The sequence below is a fragment of the Bubalus kerabau genome, chromosome 5, assembly GCF_029407905.1.
Source record: "Bubalus kerabau isolate K-KA32 ecotype Philippines breed swamp buffalo chromosome 5, PCC_UOA_SB_1v2, whole genome shotgun sequence".
Classification (NCBI taxonomy): domain Eukaryota; kingdom Metazoa; phylum Chordata; class Mammalia; order Artiodactyla; family Bovidae; genus Bubalus; species Bubalus kerabau.
In genome coordinates this window covers 33,761,470-33,781,082 of record NC_073628.1, presented here as the reverse complement: position 1 = coordinate 33,781,082, position 19,613 = coordinate 33,761,470, and the positions used below count along the sequence as shown (strand labels likewise).

General features: G+C 39.7%; 1 protein-coding gene across 8 annotated transcripts in view; it reads left to right on the top strand.

The window, feature by feature from the left end:
• The window catches only part of PAK1 (p21 (RAC1) activated kinase 1), a 170,644-nt gene that overhangs the window by 98,950 nt on the left and 52,081 nt on the right, over window positions 1-19,613 (top strand). For all 8 annotated transcript variants that reach the window (XM_055581397.1, XM_055581396.1, XM_055581399.1 and 5 more), the window contains 3 exons: window positions 9,188-9,288; window positions 12,908-13,055; window positions 18,208-18,245. In XM_055581397.1, coding sequence (XP_055437372.1) covers window positions 9,188-9,288; window positions 12,908-13,055; window positions 18,208-18,245 — 287 coding nt within the window. The remainder of the gene's footprint in view (window positions 1-9,187; window positions 9,289-12,907; window positions 13,056-18,207; window positions 18,246-19,613) is intronic.

The window sequence follows — 19,613 nt, the reverse complement described above, 5'->3', positions numbered from 1 at the left end:
AGCTATGTTGGAGTTCAGGCCCTTGAGGTTATTACCATTGACCATCCCTGACTTTGTGACCTTTGGCTCTACCTTTCTTCACCTCAATTATCTAACCTGTGAAAGTGAAATCGCTCAGTCGTGTCCGACTCTTTGCGACCCCATGAACTGTAGCCTACCAGGCTCCTCCATCCATGGAATTTTCCAGGCAAGAGTACTGGAGTTGGTTGCCATTTCCTTCTCCAGGGGATCTTCCTGACCCAGGGATCAAACCCGGGTCTCCTGCATTGCAGGTAGGCACTTTATCATTTGAGCCACATGGGAAATCAACCTGTAGTATGGGTACATAATAATATTTATCTATTAGAGTTGTTGAATGGATTATTATTATTTTTAAAATATTTATTTATTTATTTGTCTTCATTGGATCTTAGCTGTGGCATGTAGGATCTAGTTCCCTGACCAGGCATGGGACCCGGGGGCCTCTGCATTGGGAGCAGAGAGTCTTAGCCACTGGACCACCAGGGAAGTCCCTGATTGGGTTATTAATACTAAAGATTCAAACTGAAGCTTTATTAACAGTTGGTAGTAATTTTGTGGCTATTATTGTTTGCTGTCATGGTTTTCTTTTGAAATCTGTGATTAACACCTAAAAGTTGTTTGAGATGTACAAAATAACAACTCTTATGAAGTTCCTCCAAGAATGAAGAGTGGTCCTGGGAAAATACCTTTCTCTTCTTGTATGTAGGCTATATTTCCAGTTGGTTTAGACAGGGCTTTTGGAGGGGGCCACATTAAAAAATTTTGTGCCCTAGGACTAAGCAGACCCAAGGTAAGGTTTCCCAAGAAGTTCTCAAGAGTTCTCTGTAATGTCAGAAGCAGAACTCTAAGCTCTGGACATGGGCCTAGATCTCCGGAACAAGTACTCAATATTTGAAGCTGAGGCCAAAATGATAAGCCTCTTGAAACTACTAATCTCAGATATTCTTTATATGTTCAAGTGTTAAGTGATTTCATTTCCCAGGGGTTCTTTTCTATAGACTATTCATCCTGTGAACCACTCTCTTTGTTTCCATTACCAAGGTTCCTTTTGAAATTCTGTGCCTGTGATGGGTATATTATATGGCATATTAATAACATATCATAGAAATAATATATAAAAATATTACATCTGGAAAACAAAAATCTAAGTAAAACATAAAAATAATGTAAAAGTGTTCTTCCCTACAATCTTTTGACTGACTAGATCAGGAGAAATTTAGGAACAGAAAGCAATTCTAAAGCCTTGCAACATGTCCAGTGCATTCTAGCTATGAGTAAGACAGATGGACTTATGTCATAAATGAATGCTTAATTTGGGCCATAGCAAGCCCTTCCCTTTCACAAAGCATCTGCTTCTGGAAGGAAAATTGCCAAATGTAAAAATAGCTTAAACCCTAGCAGTTGGAATGTAGGCAAATGGTTCTCATTAAGATACTAAGGGAAGAACCTTTGGAATCAGACCTGGGTTCAAATTCGTCTCTTACTAGCTGTATAAGTTTGAGCAAATTATTTAACTGCTTTTAAGTTTCCTCATTTGTAAAATGACAGTGGTAATAATATATCCCATAGGATTATGGCAATTAAGGAAAATATTCTAGTATCTTATATGTGTTAACTCTTATTTAATGTTATTTCTCCTCTTCATAACAGGAAGTTTTCTTGATGCAGCTTGAAATTGTTTAAAGGGGGTAAAGTAGTAGAAAAGGGCCTTGGCTCTGAAGCCACATTTTTAAAAATTTAAGTTACTTCCATAACTGTAGAGAAGTCCATATTTCAGTTTCATAGTCTCCAAGTAAAAATTGATTCTCAGGATTGTGGTGATTATATGAGATGATATATATGAAGTACCTATTAAAACTGTGGGATGCTGTGTCAGGAAGAGATGTAGTTACAGGGCTTTGAGAGTGCTGATCTTTCTGTTTTCATAGACATTTGGAATGTAGGAGCTGAAAGAGCACTTAAGATCATCTAGTTCATTTTCCACATTTTTCAGATGAGAAAGCTGACAACCTGGACTACGTGGTGTAGTAGAGGCAAAACTGGCCTTGATTTTTTAGACTTTTTTGCCCTCTCCTTCCCTAGCTCCCACCTCGGCCAAAAACTGCCTTTCTTTAGGGTTGTGTTGGGTCTATTGGAGGCATTAGGACTTCAGAATATCTTTGGGCCAGTGTGTTGAGCTACCACAGAACAGGATTTTAAAACAGGATTCTGTACTTCAGGTCAGAGCTGGTACAAATGAAACATATAATCCTGCCCTGGAGAGAATTTGCATGTCTTAGGCAGATTCCTTAGATTCCTTGCCAGGTTGAGTTAGGCGTCTGATCATTTGTTCCTTTCTTCACTCAGTGTCTGAGCACCTGTTTTATACCTGGCTTTTGCTAGCTGCTGGGGATTCGTGATAAGTTGGACATGATCCCTGCACTTAGAACTGAGTCTGCTTAGAAAAATAAACTCTGAAAGTAGGCAATAACTATCATGGATGTGGGAACAGAGGGGAAGGTGAACACCCCAGTGCAGAGTTGAGAGAAGACTTCACAGAAGAGATGACCTTTAAGCTGAGACCTGACAAGGATAAAGGAAAGGGTTTGTGTGGTGGCATGGCAAGAGAAGGGAAAGGGAAAGACAGGATTTACAGGCAAAGGGAGTAACTAGAGACAAAGTCAGGATGTGTGGAAGAGCACATTATGTGGTAATGGTGGACCATTACCACTGGTTCAGTGTATTTGGTGAAGACTGTATGAAACCTAAGTATAAGTATGCCTTGGAGATGCTGTGGGTTTAGTTCTGACTACCCCAATAGAGTGAGCATCACAGTAAAAGGAGTAACATGAATTTTTCTGATTTCCAGTTCAGTTCAGTTCAGTTCAGTCGCTCAGTCGTGTCCGACTCTTTGTGACCCCATGAATCACAGCATGCCAGGCCTCCCTGTCCATCACCAACTCCTGGAGTTCACCCAGACTCATGTCCATCGAGTCAGTGATGCCATCCAGCCATCTCCTCCTCTGTCGTCCCCTTGTCCTCCTGCCCCCAATCCCTCCCAGCATCAGGGTCTTTTCCAATGAGTCAACTCTTCGCATGAGGTGGCCAAAATACTGGAGTTTCAGCTTTAGCATCATTCCTTCCAAAGAAATCCCAGAGCTGATCTCCTTCAGAATGGACTGGTTGGATCTTCTTGCAGTTCAAGGGACTCTCAGGAGTCTTCTCCAACACCACAGTTCAAAAGCATCAATTCTTGGGCGCTCAGCCTTCTTCACAGTCCAACTCTCACATCCATACATGACCACAGGAAAAACCATAGCCTTGACTAGATGGACCTTTGTTGGCAAAGTAATGTCTCTGCTTTTGAATATGCTATCTAGGTTGGTCATAACTTTCCTTCCAAGGAGTAAGTGTCTTTTAATTTCATGGCTGCAGTCACCATCTGCAGTAATTTTGGAGCCCAGAAAAATAAAGTCTGACACTGTTTCCACCGTTTCCCCGTCTATTTCCCATGAAGTGATGGGACTGGATGCCATGATCTTCATTTTCTGAATGTTGAGCTTTAAGCCAACTTTCCCACTCTCCTCTTTCACTTTCATCAAGAGGCTTTTGAGTTCCTCTTCACTTTCTGCCATAAGGGTGGTGTCATCTGCATATCTGAGGTTATTGATATTTCTCCCGGCAATCTTGATTCCAGCTTGTGTTTCTTCCAGTCCAGCATTTCTCATGATGTACTCTGCATATAAGTTTAAACAGGGTGGCAAAATACAGCCTTGACGTACTCCTTTTCCTATTTGGAACCAGTCTGTTGTTCCATGTCCAGTTCTAACTGTTGCTTCCTGACCTGCATACAGATTTGTCAAGAGGCAGGTCAGGTGGTCTGGTGTTCCCATCTCTTTCAGAATTTTCCACAGTTTATTGTGATCCACACAGTCAAAGGCTTTGGTATAGTCAATAAAGCAGAAATAGATGTTTTTCTGGAACTCTCTTGCTTTTTCCATGATCCAGCGGATGTTGGCAATTTGATCTCTGGTTCCTCTGCCTTTTCTAAAACCAGCTTGAACATCAGGAAGTTCACGGTTCACATATTGCTGAAGCCTGGCTTGGAGAATTTTGAACATTACTTTACTAGCATGTGAGATGAGTGCAATTGTGTGGTAGTTTGAGCATTCTTTGGCGTTACCTTTCTTTGGGATTGGAATGAAAACTGACCTTTTCCAGTCCTGTGGCTACTGCTGAGTTTTCCCAATTTGCTGGCATATTGAGTGCAGCACTTTCACAGCATCATCTTTCAGGATTTGAAATAGCTCAACTGGAATTCCATCACCTCCACTAGCTTTGTTCGTAGTGATGCTTTCTAAGGCCCACTTGACTTTACGTTCCAGGATGTCTGGCTCTAGGTCAGTGATCACACCATCGTGATTATCTGAGTCATGAAGATCTGTTTTGTACAGTTCTTCTGTGTATTCTTGCCACCTCTTCTTAATATCTTCTGCTTCTGTTAGGTGAATATAAAAGTTACGTTTACACTGTACTGTGGTCTATTAAGTGAACATCTATTTTTAAATAAACAGTGTACATACCTTAATTGAAAAATACTTTAATCACTAAAATATGTTAACCATCATCTGGTAATGCAAGGTTGCCACAAATTGTCAATTTGTAAAAAGTACTTAGTTACTGTGAAGTATAATAACTCCAGCATAGTAAAACAAGGTTTTCCTGTAGTGGGAGATAGAGGATATAAGTCTGTAGGGCAGAGTTCTCAAAATCTTTATAAAAAAGTTCATTTTTTATAGAAGCTTTAGGTTCACAGCAATATTGAGTGAAAAGTACACAGATTTCCTGTAAGCACTCTGCTCCCACATATGCACATCTAACCTCACTACCAACATCTTGTCCTTAGGTGTACATTTGTTACAATAGATGAACCTACATGAGCACATCATATTCGCTTTACATCCATTTTTTACATTAGACTTCACTGTTGGTGTTGTGAATCTGTGAGTTGAATAAATATATATATGTATATGGATACACACACACAATATTATAGTATCATGCAAAATATTTTCATCACCCTAAAATTTCTCTTGGAGAAGGCAATGGCACCCCACTCCAGTACTCTTGCCTGGAAAATCCCATGGATGGAGGAGCCTGGTGGGCTGCAGTCCATGGGGTCGCTAAGAGTCGGACACAACTGAGCGACTTCACTTTCACTTCTCACTTTCATACATTGGAAAAGGAAATAGCAACCCACTCCAGTGTTCTTGCCTGGAGAATCCCAGGGACGGAGGAGCCTGGTGGGCTACCGTCTATGGGGTTGCATAGAGTCGGACACGACTGAAGTGACTTAGCAGCAGCAGCAGCAGCAAAATTTCTCTGTGCTCTGGTAACTCATCCTTCCTTCCCCTCTCATCTCTGGCGACCACTGATCCTTATACTGTCTCCATAGTTTTGCCTTTTCAGATGTCAGATAGTTGGAATCATGTAGTATGTAGTCTTTTCAGATTGGTTTCTTTCACCTAGTAGTGTGGATTTAAGGTTCCTCATTATCTTTTCATGGCTTGATAGGTCATTTCTTCTTAGTGCTGAAAAATATTCCATTTTCTGGATGTATCACAGTTTATCCATTCACCTACTGAAGGACATCTGGTTGCTTCCAAGTTTTGGCAATTATGAATAAAGCTGCTGCAGACATCCATGTGCAAGTTTTTGGTGAATAAGTTATCAGCTCCTTTGGGTAAATAACAGAGGAGCACAAATGCTGGATTGTATGGTAAGAGTATGTTTAATTTTTTGAGAAACTGCCAACCTTTCTTCCAAAGTGACTGAACCATTTTGCATCCCCAGTTCTAATGAATGAAAATTCTTGTTATTCCATATTCTTGTTAACATTTTTTGTTGTCAGTTTTGGATTTTGGCATTCTAGTAGGTGTGTAGGGGTTTTTATTGTTTTAATTTCAGTTCCCTAATGAAATATGATGTTGAGTATCTTTTCTGTCTGTATATCTTCTTTAGCGAGGTGTCTCTTCATGTCTTTTGCCTATGTCGTTCATTGGTTTGTTTTCTTATTATCGAATTGTGTGTGTGTGTGAAATTATAGTTTTTATTGGGTTGGCCAAAAATTCATTCACATTTTTCTGTAAGATGGTGAGGAAAGCCTGAATGAAAATTTTTTCCAAGTCAATATTTTATTAAAAAGTTTATTTTTATTGGGGTTGGTTAACAATGCTGTGTTGAGTTTTAGGTATATAGCAAAGTGAATCTGACATACATATACCCACTCTTTTTTGAGTTCTTTTCCCATGTAGGCCATTATTGAGTATTGAGTAGAGTTCCCTGTGCTATGCTGTAGGTCCTCATTATCTATTTTATATATAGTAGGAGTGACAGGAGGAGAGTGAAAAAGTTGGCTTAAAGATCAACATTCAGAAAACGAAGATCATGGCATCCTATCAGTTCATGGGAAATAGATGGGGAAACAGTGGAAACAGTGTCAGACTTTATTTTTCTGGGCTCCAAAATCACTGCAGATGGTGATTGCAGCCATGAAATTAAAAGACGCTTACTCCTCGGAAGGAAAGTTATGACCAACCTAGATAGCATATTCAAAAGCAGAGACATTACTTTGCCAACAAAGGTCCGTCTAGTCAAGGCTATGGTTTTTCCAGTAATTATGTATGGATGTGAGAGTTGGACTGTGAAGAAAGCTGAGCACCGAAGAATTGATGCTTTTGAACTATGGTGTTGGAGAAGACTCTTGAGAGTCCTTTGGACTGCAAGGAGATCCAACCAGTCCATTCTGAAGGATATCGGTCCTGGGTGTTCTTTGGAAGGACTGATGCTGAAGCTGAAACTCCAGTACTTTGGCCACCTGATGCGAATAGCTGACTCATTGGAAAAGACTCTGATGCTGGGAGGGATTGGGGGCAGGAGGAAAAGGGGACGACAGAGGATGAGATGGTTGGATGGCATCACTGACTCGATGGACGTGAGTCTGGGTAAACTCCGGGAGTTGGTGATGGACAGGGAGGCCTGGCATGCTGAGATTCATGGGGTCGCAAAGAGTTGGACACGACTGAGTGACTGAACTGAACTGACCGAGGAGTGACAGAATACAAAGGCTTTGGGGCTGGGAGCCTGAAGACCTCAATCCTGGCCCCAGATCTGCTGCTAACTTGCTCTGTACCTTGGAAAGGCTACTTAACTTCTTGAAACTTCTAGTTTCTTCTGTCAAATGGGCACCAGTATCACTATCCTACTTGTTACAAAATTGCATTGAGGCTCCAATGGACTGCTGTTGCTGCTGCTGCTAAGTCTCTTCAGTTGTGTCTGACTCTGTGTGACCCCATAGACGGCAGCCTACCAGGCTCCTCCGTCCCTGGGATCCTCCAGGCAAGAATACTGGAGTGGGTTGCCATTTCCTTCTCCAATGCATGAAAGGGAAAAGGGAAAGTGAAGTTGCTCAGTCATGTGCAACTCTTAGTGACCCCATGGACTGCAGCCTACCAGGCTCCTCCATCCATGGGATTTTCCAGGCAAGAGTACTGGAGTGGGTTGCCAGTGCCTTCTCCATCCAATGGACTAGGTCTAGCTAATACCAAGACCTGAAATTCTTTTTAGCTGGGAGAGGGTTATATTAATTTGCTAGTACTGCTGCAACAAATTACCCCAAACAAGGAGCTTAAACAAGAAATTTTCAGTTTTGGAGGCTGGAAGTCCAGGATGAAGGTGTTCGTAGGGTTGGTTCCTTCTGAGAGCTGTGAGGAAAAATTTGTTGGGCTTGAAGGAGCACTGGTCTGATCTCTGCATTTATCTCCTCCTGTGTGCATTTGTCTCCAAATATTCCCTTTTTATAAGGACATTGACAGGATTAGGGACTGAACCTACTTCAGTATGACCTAATCATATTTTAAATAATTATATCTGCAATGGCTCTGATTCCAAATAAGATCATACTGTGAGGTACTGGGAGTTAGAATATATGAATTTGGGGGGAACACAAGGGTATGACAAGGGCACAATAACTCTGTAAATATTGAAGCTTTTTGTGCCAGATCAGCAGACCTTTAGTGAATACCTGCTAATGATTCTTTGAGGTCCTAGCCTAGGGAGGCAGCATAGAATAGTGGTTTAGAACTTAGAGCCTGGGCCAGACTGCCTAGATTTGAGTCTGACTGCTGCTGTTACTAACCATTTGATCTTGGGCGAATAGCTTAGTCTCTATGCTTCAGCATCTTTATCTGCAAAGTAAGGATGATAGTACTTAACTGATAAGGTTGCTGTGAGGCCACAGTGAATATTAATACATATGAAGAACTTGAATTAATACATAAGATACAGAGATATATTTTACAGTACAGGGCATATAGCCAATATTTTATAACAACTTTAAATGGAGGATAGTTTATAGAAATATTGAATTACAGTGTGGTTCACCTGAAACTAATATTGTAAATCACGATACTGGATGCTTGGGCCTGGTGCACTGGGAAGACCCAAGGGAAGGGTGTGGGGAGGGGGGAGGGAGGGGGGTTCAGGATGGTGGGGCACGGGTGTACCTGTGGCGGATTCATTTCGATGTTTGGCGGAGCTAATACAATATTGTAAAGTTTAAAAATAAAATAAAAAAAATGTAAATCAATTATAATAGAAAAAAGTAACTTGAATCGTTGTACTTGATTAATTATTAGATACTCATTTTAAGAAACAATTTCCAAATCTAAAACTCCATAATGTGGAGAACCTTAAAGTGATGCATAATCAAGAATCAAAAGGTAGAAGCAGGTTCTAGAAGCTTATAGAATATAAGATGTCTGGGTTGGAAGGCTCTTTAGAGACCATTTACTTGAGTCTTCTCATTTTGCAGATGGGGAAACCAGGGTTCAGAAAAAAGAAGTTACTTGCCCTGGATCAACAGACTCATTAGTGGTAAAACTAAGACATTTTGATAAATGTTCTTTGTGCTCCTGCCTTACTTTAGTTCAATGAAAAATTAAACCTTTAATCATGATTTGAGCATCTACTTCAATCTAGGTCTGGTTTTGGGCTCTGTAAATACACAGGTAAATTTGTATCATAGTCCTTGGCCTTTAAAAGAGCTTAGAGCTCAACAAAAGAGCTAAATAAATAAAGATGTAGTCATATCCTTGTTTTTATCTCCTTTTTCCTGTTTCTCTTGCAGCAAATAAAAAGAAGGAGAAGGAACGGCCAGAGATTTCTCTTCCTTCAGATTTTGAGCACACGATTCACGTTGGTTTTGATGCTGTCACAGGCGAGTTTACAGTAAGTTTTGGGTCACAGAAAGACATTTGGTCTTTCAGAGTTCTGGCTATGCACTGTTAGATTTAATCTTTTCCAGACTTCCTGATGCCTCTGTCTTTTCCTGAGACCCTTTTTACTGTCTTCTCATGTTCTTGAGAGGGACTGTTTCTACACCTCCAGAATTGTACCAGAGAAGCCTTTAAATCTCCATTCCTTAAATAGACCTCGGTTAAGTGGCCTTTTGGCAGGGACTCTGTGGTGGGCATTGATGATCCAGAGACAAATCAGATGAGGTTCATGCTTTAAAGGAGGCATAGCCTGGTGAGGAGCAAACATCTCAAGAAGTTAACTGATACAGTAAGATGTCTTGTAAGAGAGGCCTGTGAGAAGCTCTGAGAGCAGAGAAAGGAATGACTAAACTCATCTTTAGCTGCTATCAGTTATCAAAGTTAGTTCTTTTAAAAAAATTTTAAAAATTGTTTTTATTTTATATTGGATTCTTGCTCCTTGGAAGGAAAGCTGTGACAAACCTAGATAGCATATTAAAAAGCAGAGACATTACTTTGCCAACAGAGGTCTGTGTAGTCAAAGCTATACTTTTTCCAGTAGTCATGTATAGATGGGAGAGCTGGACCATACAGAAGGCTGAACACCAAAGAATTGATGCTCTTGAATTGTGGTGTCGGAGAAGATTCTTGAGAGTCCCTTGGACTGCAGGGAGATCAAACCAGTCAATCCTAAAGGAAATCAATCCTGAATATTCATTGGAAGGACTGATGCTGAAGCTCCAATACTTTGGCCATCTGATGGGAAGGGCTGACTCATTAGAAAAGATGCTGATGCTGGGAAAGATTGAAGGCAGAAGGAGAAGGGAATGACAGAGGATGAGATGGTTGGATGGCGTCACCAACTGGATGGACATGAGTTTGAGCAAGCTCTGGGAATTGATGATGGACAGGGAAGCCTGGTGTGATACAGTCCATGGGGTTGCAAAGAGTCAGACATGACTGAGTGACTGAACTGACTGATAGCCAGTTAACAATGTTGTGAATTTCTGGTGGACAGCAGGGGTACTCAGTCATACATATACATGTATCCATTCTCCCCCAAACTCCTTTTCCATCCAGACTGCCATGTAACATTGAGCAGACCTCCCTGTGCTACACAGTAGGACCTTATTGGTTACCTATTTTAAATATAGCAGTGTGTAGGTGGTGATCCCAAACTCCCTAACTATCCCTTCCCCCCGTCCTTTCCTTCGGTAACCATAAGTTTGTTCTCTAAGGTTGTGGGTCTGTTTCTGTTTTGTAAGTAAGTTTAATTGTATTGTTTCTTTTCAAGTTCTGCATATAAGGGGTATCATATGATATTTCTCTGTCTGAGTTACTTCACTTGGTATAACAATCTGTAGGTCCATCCATGTTGCTGCAAATGAGATTATTTCATTCTTTCTTATGGCCAAGTAGTATTCCATTGTCTGTCTATACCACATTTTCTTTATCCATTTCTCTGTCAGACATTTAGGTTGCTTCTGTTGGCTATTTCTTGGCTATTGTAAACAGTGCTGCAATGAACATTGGAATACGCATATCCGTTCAGATCATATTTTTCTTTGGATATATGCCCAGGAGTGGGGTGCAGGGTCATATGGTAGCTCTGTTTTTAGTTTTTTAAACTAAGCCTCCATACTGTTCTCTATAGTGGCTGTACCAATTTACATTCTCACCAACAGTGTAGGAGGGTTCCCTTCTCTGCACACCATCTCCAGCATTTATTGTTTGGGGGTTTTTTGATGATGGCCATTCTGACTGGTGTGAGGTAATATTCATTGTGGTTTTGATTTGCATTTCTCTAATAATTAGTGATGCTGAATTTCCACTACTATTGCATTACTATTAATTTCCCCTTTTACCATTGTTAAAATTTGCCTTATATATTGAGGTGCTCCTATGTTGAATACATATATGTTTACAGTTTTTATATCTTCTTGGATTCATCCCTTGATCATTATTTAGTGGCCTTCTTTGTCTCTTATAACAGTCTTTGTTTTAAAGTCTATTGTGTTTTGTATGAGTATTGCTACTCCAGTTTTCTTTTAATTTTGATTTCCATGGAATACCTTCTTCTAACCCCTCACTTTCAGTCTGTATGTATCCCTAGGTCTAAAGTGCGTCTCTTGTAGACAGCATATATATGAGTCTTGTTTCTGTATCCACCCAGCTGGTCTTTGTGTTTTGGTTGGCACATATAATATATTTGCATTTAAGGTAATTATCAATATGTATATTCCTATTGCCATTTTGTTAATTATTCTGTTTGTTTTCATGGGTCTTTTTTCTTCCCTTCCTCCTTTGTTCTCTTGCGGTTTGATTACCATCTTTAGTGTTGTGTTTGGGGTGATCTTTCTTTTGCTTATGTGTATCTATAGAATCTACCTGCAATGCAGGAGACCCTGGTTGAAGCCCTGGGTCAGGAAGATCCCCTGGAGAAGGAAATGGCAATCCACTCCACTATTCTTGCTTGGAGAATCCCATGGACAGAGGAGCCTGGCAGGCTACAGTCCTTGTCATTGCAGAGTCGGATATGACTGAGCAACTAACACACAATGTAGTTTTTGGGTTTGCTGCACCCATGAGGTTTTGATATAACAATACATATATATATAGAAGTTTTCTTTTTTAAAGTTGCTAGTCTCTTTCCCACCCAGAGGAGTTCCTTTAACATTTGTTGCAAAGTGGGTCTGCTGGTGCTGAATTCTCTTAGTTTTTGCTTGTCTTTAAATCTTTTGATTTCCATGTCAAATCTAAATGAGAGCCTCACTGGGTATAGTATTCTTGATTTTGCTTTTGTGGGCAGCGACTTTAACCCACTTGTCTGCTGATGAGTGGGACTGTGTTCCCTCCCTGTTTGTTGTTTGGCCTGAGGTGACCTAACCCTGGACCTAAAGGCTCTATGATAGGGCTGATGGCAGGCTGCAGGAGCACTCATGCCCATGGGTAGTGCTGCTGCCAGTGCCCTTGTCACCGTGAGCAGCAGCCACCCCTTGCCTCTTCAGGAGACTCTACAGCACTAGCAGATAGGTTTGGTTCATTCTCCTATGGGGTCTCTGCTCCTTTCCCTGGGTTCTGTTGGGCTCAACGTTTTGTATGTGCTCTCCAAAAGTGGAGTATGTTTCCCCTAGTCCTGTGGAAGTTCTGTAGTCAAATCTCATTGGCTTTCAAAGTTAGATTCCCTGGGGTTTCCTAGTGCCATTGCCAGACTCCTAGTCTGGGAAGCCTGACGTAGGGCTCAGAACCTTCACAACAGTGGCAGAACTTCTGGGTGGTATAATTGTTCTCCAGTTTGTGGGTCTCCCACCTGGCAGATATTGGATTTGGTTTTACAGTGATTGTGCCTGTCCTATGGTCTCATTGCAGCTACACCTTTGTCTTTGGACTTTTTTTTGGTGGGTTCCAGCAAACTAGCTAACTGTTCAGCAGTTAGTTGTGCTAAACTAACTAACTGTTGGAGGAAGAGGTGAGCACATGTCCTCTGCTTCCTCATCTTGAACCAATCTTCCACTCCACAGTTAGTTCTGAATTTGCTTCAGGGTCCCTGTGACTGTGTGCCTTGCTGACAGCCTTACATATCTCTCTTACAGGGGATGCCAGAGCAATGGGCCCGCTTGCTTCAGACATCAAATATCACTAAGTCGGAGCAGAAGAAAAACCCGCAGGCTGTTCTGGATGTGTTGGAATTTTATAACTCAAAGAAGACCTCCAACAGCCAGAAGTATATGAGCTTTACAGGTATGGAGATTGTGTACAAGGACAGTCTAGGGGAAAAAAATTTTTTTTTCATATTGGATGCTCGTTGGTGTGAAGGAAGAACATTATGGGAAGAGTAGAGATGGCACTTTCACTAAGAAGGAATTTTGAAATTTGAGAGCTACGATTTTGGGTTTTTGCATCAAACTTGAGTCTTTACTCTAAAACGGCATGTTTCTAAAAAATACTGTGATATTATGTATAAAAACATAGACTTTGTGCTAGAAAATCTGGATTCTGATACTGACTAGATTTTAGTAATTACTTCGTTTCTTTGAGCTTCAAAATGGGGATGTTATTTCCTATCTCAAGAGGTTGTAATGAGAATAAATGAGCTCACTGATGTGAAAATTCTTTGTAGGTTATAAAACAGCACCATGGAAATGTAAGCCATTGTTATCATCGTTTCAATATCAGTAAGTTATGTGATAACACATTTAAGTAGGCAAGCCCAATTTCTTCCTCAAGAAATGAATTTTTATCAGTCAAATGAAAAAAGGCCAAATAATAATAAATGTTCTTTAGATGTATTCGTTGTCTCTGTATAAAGGGCTGTGTTTTTCAGAATGTTTTTCATACCAGAATTGGGATTAGAATCCAGGTCTCCTAATTCCAGGACTAGGAATTACCACTTCCTTCTAGTAACTCTTACTCGGAACACCTCCTTCCATGGCAGAGAGATTTTTCTTTTCTTAAGCAAGTCCTAAGAAGGCCTACATTTCTGGAAACTTGCCTTTTATATAGCATCTTAGAATTTTAGGGCAAGTAGTATCTTTAGTATATACCACTTTCAGTTTCCTCTTGTTTTGCAAACATTAGAGCCCCAAATGCCTTTCTATTGTGCCTAAATTAGTAGTCTCTTAACCACTATTCTTAACTCTGAGTTCAGTGCTTAATGCTGGTGTTACTGTTGTCTCTTTTAAAGGTCAGTGTTGTTGGGGATAGTGAGAACCAGGATGAACTAACTGATTTTGAAGGATGCTTTTCCCAGCAAGTATCTGGCTTGTAGCAGAGGGCACAGATGGTGAGGATGACAGACTGCAGCTTTGCTCATTCTGCATAGTGGTGCCCAGCAGAGCATTATACATGTCCCTAGCATATTCCTTTACTGATATCTGTCCCCGCTGGATCTATCTCACTTCTTCCATTGAGGGAGTGAGTTATTCCAAGGCAGTATTAGGTTTGAGGGATCATGGGTAGGAAAGTTTTCTAGATTAGGGTTTGTGTTTTCAAGAGTTTGTCATGGAGATGTCAGATTAGGAGCTGGTTTTGAAAGCCTCAGTAGCAGAGTCTTTGAAATAATCTCTTTTTATGTGTATGTGTGTAGATATATACAAATACTGTTTATGGAAGCAGCTCTGTGGGTTTCTGTATGTTTGGAATATAAAAAAATCCCCTTTAAGTATATATGAGTGAATATGGGTATATGATATACACATTCAGGGTATTGTGTGTATGTTCCTGCATGTATCCATAAATGAATAACATTGAAAGATTTTTTGTTTTCTGTAAATTGAAGACCACAGCAGCTCCAGGCAAAAGTGTATATTTGTCATAGTTATTTTTTTATTGAAGTATAATTGATTTACAGTGTTGTGTTAGTTACTGCTATACAGGAAAGTGATTCAGTTATATATACATTCTATTTTAAAATATTCTTTCCAGTATGGTTTATCATATGATATTTTTTCCTTAAAAAAAATTATTTATTAAAAATTTAAATTGGAGGATAATTGCTTTACAGTATATCATAGGATATTGAATATAGTTCTCTGTATTATACAGTAGATCTCATTTTTTTATGGCACAGTTATTTTAAATGTCCTATCTCTCATTTTCCTATTTCCTTTCTTCTCATACTATTCTCATATTAATTATGACAACACTACTTCAGTTTGTATATGCTTGCACATAAATTATCTCATTTGATTCTCATGATGACATTGAGAGACTGGCAGCACAAGCACTGTTACCCACATTTTGCATACTCAGAGAAATTATTTAGGCTCAGGGGAAGTAAGTGATTTATTCATAGAGCCTTAACATATCAATTGAGTGATACACCAGTGATGTAAGTGTGTTTTCAACTTGGGTCTTTAAGTCCTTTGCTGTCTAAAACCAAAGCACAATTTTTCATGCCAATTTTTTTTGTTGTTTGTTTCCTATTTTTTTAGCACTTTATTTTCTGTACCAACTAATAGGTAATGTGATAAGCAAAATTTAGATTAGATTGACAACCTCAATCTGGTTTTAGAAAAGGCAGAGGAACCAGAGATCAAATTGCCAACATCTGCTGGATCATGGAAAAAGCAAGAGAGTTCCAGAAAAACTTCTATTTCTGCTTTATTGACTATGCCAAAGCCTTTGACTGTGTGGATCACAATAAACTGTGGAAAATTCTGAAATAGATGGGAATACCAGACCACCTGACCTGCCTCTTGAGAAATCTGTATGCAGGTCAAGAAGCAACAGTTAGAACCGGACATGGACCAACAGACTGGTTCCAAGTAGGAAAAGGAGTACATCAAGTCTGTATATTGTTACTGTGCTTATTTAACTTATATGCAGAGTACACCGTGAGAAACGCTGGGCTGGATGAAGCACAAGCTGGAATGAAGATTTCCGGGAAAATATCGATAACCTCAGGAATGCAGATGATATCACCCTTATGGCAGAAAGTGAAGAGGAACTAAAGAGCCTCTTGATGAAAGTGAAAGAAGAAAGTGAAAAAGTTGGCTTAAAGCTCAGCATTCAGAAAACAAAGATCATGGCTTCTGATCTCATCACTTCATGGCAAATAGATGGAGAAACAGTGGAAACAGTGGCAGACTTTTATTTTTTTTGGCTCCAAAATCACTACAGATGGTGACTTCAGCCATGAAATTAAAAGACACTTACTTCTTGTAAGAAAAGTTATGAGCAACCTAGGCAGCATATTAAAAAGTAGAGACATTAGTTTGCCAACAAAGGTCTATCTAGTCAAGGCTATGGTTTTTTCAGTGGTCATGTATGGATGTGAGAGTTGGACTAAAAAGAAAGCTGAGCACCGAAGAATTGATGCTTTTGAACTGTGGTGTTGGAGAAGACTCTTGAGAGTCCCTTGGACTGGAAGGGGATCCAACCTGTCCATCCTAAAGGAGATCAGTCCTGAATATTCACTGGAAAGACTGATGTTGTAGCTGAATCTCCAATACTTTGGCCACCTCATGCGAAGAGCTGACTCATTTGAAAAGACCTTGACGCTGGCAAAGATTGAAGGTGGGAGGAGAAGGGGACCACAGAGGATGAGATGGTTGGATGGCATCACCGACTCGATGGACAGGAGTTTGAGTAAACTCCGGGAGTTGGTGATGGACAGGGAGGTCTGGCGTGCTGCAGTCCATGGGGTCGCAAAGAGTCGAACACGACTGAGTGACTGAACTGAACTGAACTGACAACCTCAGGTTCTGGGTTTTAGCCCTCTTTGCCACGGATTTGTGACATTTGATTTATGTAATCTTAAACCAGTTTCTTTTCCTCTGAACCTTAGTTTATTTATTTATAAAATGAAGGGATTGGAAGTGCTTTCTGCTGTGTCATTCTGTGCTATGAAATTTAATTTTTATGTATAAAAATTGTACATCTCATTTAGAAGGTGCAAACTTACTCTTCTTTTATACGATTGAGATATGTTTATTACCAGAATACCCAGTCCTCAAAAACAGTAGTACTACGGAAGGTTGGAGGTGGTGCAGTGAAGGCATAGTATTCTGTTTGGTATGGAATTTGCTTTTGGACAAGAAAAACAAGTGAATTATGTTTAAGCTATATCCTGATTTGATTTCTCTGGGGTATAGCTTGCCATTCAGGGCTTGCTTTAAGAACATATTATCACAGTTTGTGGGTTCATAATTTGTCACAGGATCACAGGAGCTATACCTGACACTTTCATGTATGTGAGATCTTGGACATTATCTGGGCTTGTTTCCTGGTGAGGTAGATGTAGGATTTGATATAATATTTCTTCTCCTTAATTCCATTGGTGGTGAACTGATGAAATCAATTTCTTCTTGGACTTCTAGGAATTAAAGAATAAATCCAAACATAATACTTGGTGTTTAAACTTATTTTCTTGCTAGATCTCCATTGGGTTTATGTTTAATACTTTATCAAGTTTAAGATATCATTGATTGTAAGATGCATTGTTATTTTACATACATGAAGAAAAAAGAAGCTGCCAATTGAATCATGAAATACCTTTGACTATAGGACACATCTTTGTTTCAGAGATGTTAATGTGAAAAAATATATATCTTGAAATTAATAAAATTTGGTGATGTTGAGAGAGTTTAGATCTAGTGTCAGAAATAAGACCATACCTTTAATTATACTTGACATGACTGTGTTGTGCTAAGATGCTTAGTCTTGTCCGACGCTTACCCCATGGACTGTAGCCCACCAGGATCCTCTATCAATGGGGATTCTCCAAGTGAGAATATTGGAGTGGGTAGCCTATCCCTTCTCCAGGGGAACTTCTCGACCCAGGAATCAAACCAGGGTCTCCTGCATTGCAGACAGATTCTTCACCAGCTGAGCTACCCGGGAAGCTCTTTTCCTAAGTTTTTCTTAGTTTTTCTAAGTTTTAACTAAGTTTCCTTAGTTTTTCTCTCCTTGTGGGGAATAGACATGGATATAGAAAGATCCTTTCTAAAAGCTGAAGTTGCATGCTGATTTGTTATAGATGTCTCAGGGTGATACCAGTTATGAACTGTTTCCTTTTCTCTTAGAATGGAGGAAATTTCCTTAATCACTGAGGCTTGATAATGTGGATGTAGTTCTAGCATAGTATTTAGAATTAGACCAGGATTCAAATCTTGACCCCTAATAACCTGTGTGTTAAATAATTTGTAGACAAATCACTTCAATGAATGTCAGTTTCCAAATTTATAAAAGTAGACATAATAATAGTACCCAGCTGTAGCAAGGATTAGAGGTGGTAATGTGTATAAAGTATTTAGCATGGTATTGGGACTGTAGTATCAGTAACACTGTTATTCTAAGCTTGGCAAGTATTTTACTGAATAGGCTTCTTAAGTCTCAAAGGATTCACTGTAATTGTTTACTGACTGAATCACTTGTCTTTTTTCTTTTGCAGATAAATCAGCTGAGGATTATAATTCTTCTAACACTTTGGTAAGCCTTTATTTTCTCTATTCTGATATGGGCAGGTATGATTTTTAGGGATCAGGTCAGTGTGGTAGATGCAGAGTCTGGGCTGGTGGGCACTCATCTTGGTCACTCTCCCACCCTGGGCCTCAGAGTAAAGGACTTGAAGTTAATAAGCAGTAGATATCCCTTCCAGCTTTAATTTATTAATGCTCTAGAAATCCTAGCCCTGGAACCAGAAGAACTGGCTCCTAGACTCAGTTTTCAGTTTTAGCTTTGAACCTTTTTGCCTTTCTGAGCTTAAGTTTTTTTCTCAGTAGAATGAGGACTATACACTTTGCCTTACCTGGAAATGTCCTCAAATAGCTGCATTTAAAAGAGAATTCCTTCTTTTGGGTTAATTGGGTTTACAAAACCAGGACTAGGATTAATTGTTGAAGGGAGCAGATTCTATTAATATAAGGTCATTCATTCTGTCCTCTGAAGTTGTAGTGAATGTCCTATCACTTGAAGGAATGTATAGAAGTCATTGATGACCTCATGGGTCCCTCTGACCTTCACAACTTACCAGTTCCTTTTTCTAAAGCAGATTATGAGATGAGATATTGATGTATTTGAAAGGGTCTTATAATGAGTAAGCTGTGGCTTATTATACTAGATTACTGCTATTCTTTTTATCTAGTGCTGTCTCCTGTGCAGACTTGGTTATTTTATGTTGATTTACTAAACATTTTCAAAGCCGCTATTCTATGCCAGGTCCTCTGTGGAGAAATGACAGTATAGGGATGAATCAGACATTATCAAACTCCTTATCTCCTAGTCGCGTGAGTGTCATGAAGGTGCAAACAGTTACAGTACAGGATGCTAAAACTTCATGAGGCCAGGAACTGTGTCTCATCTGTCAGTTGCAGGTTCCACGGCATGTGGCACACAACAATAGAATACTGAATAAAATTATACTGTGGCACGTACTGAATAGAAGGTTGGATGTTTAAGGAAAGCTTCCTGTTGGTGAAGTCTGAACTGAATGAGTTAGTTATCTTGGGGAAGAATAATAAAGAGACAAGTGTATTCCAGGCAGAGGATAAATAGCATGTGCTAAGGCAAGGAGGTTCGTGAGGTTGGCTTGCACAGAGAACTGCGAGTGGTTTGTTATGATTGGAATGTGAAGTGTAGGCAGGTCAGATCATGTAGGAATTTTAACTTTTAAAGGTAATAACAAGCTACTGAAGGATCTTAAGTGGAGGAGTCATGCATTCTAACACAATACTGAGTCACAATCCAAGAACATTGAATCATGCTTCCAGCATTGGAGATTGGTTTATTCTGAGTCATTTATACTGTAATTAGTGATTTTAAAAAAAAGGTTCACATGTCCATTGCCAGTAGCATCCT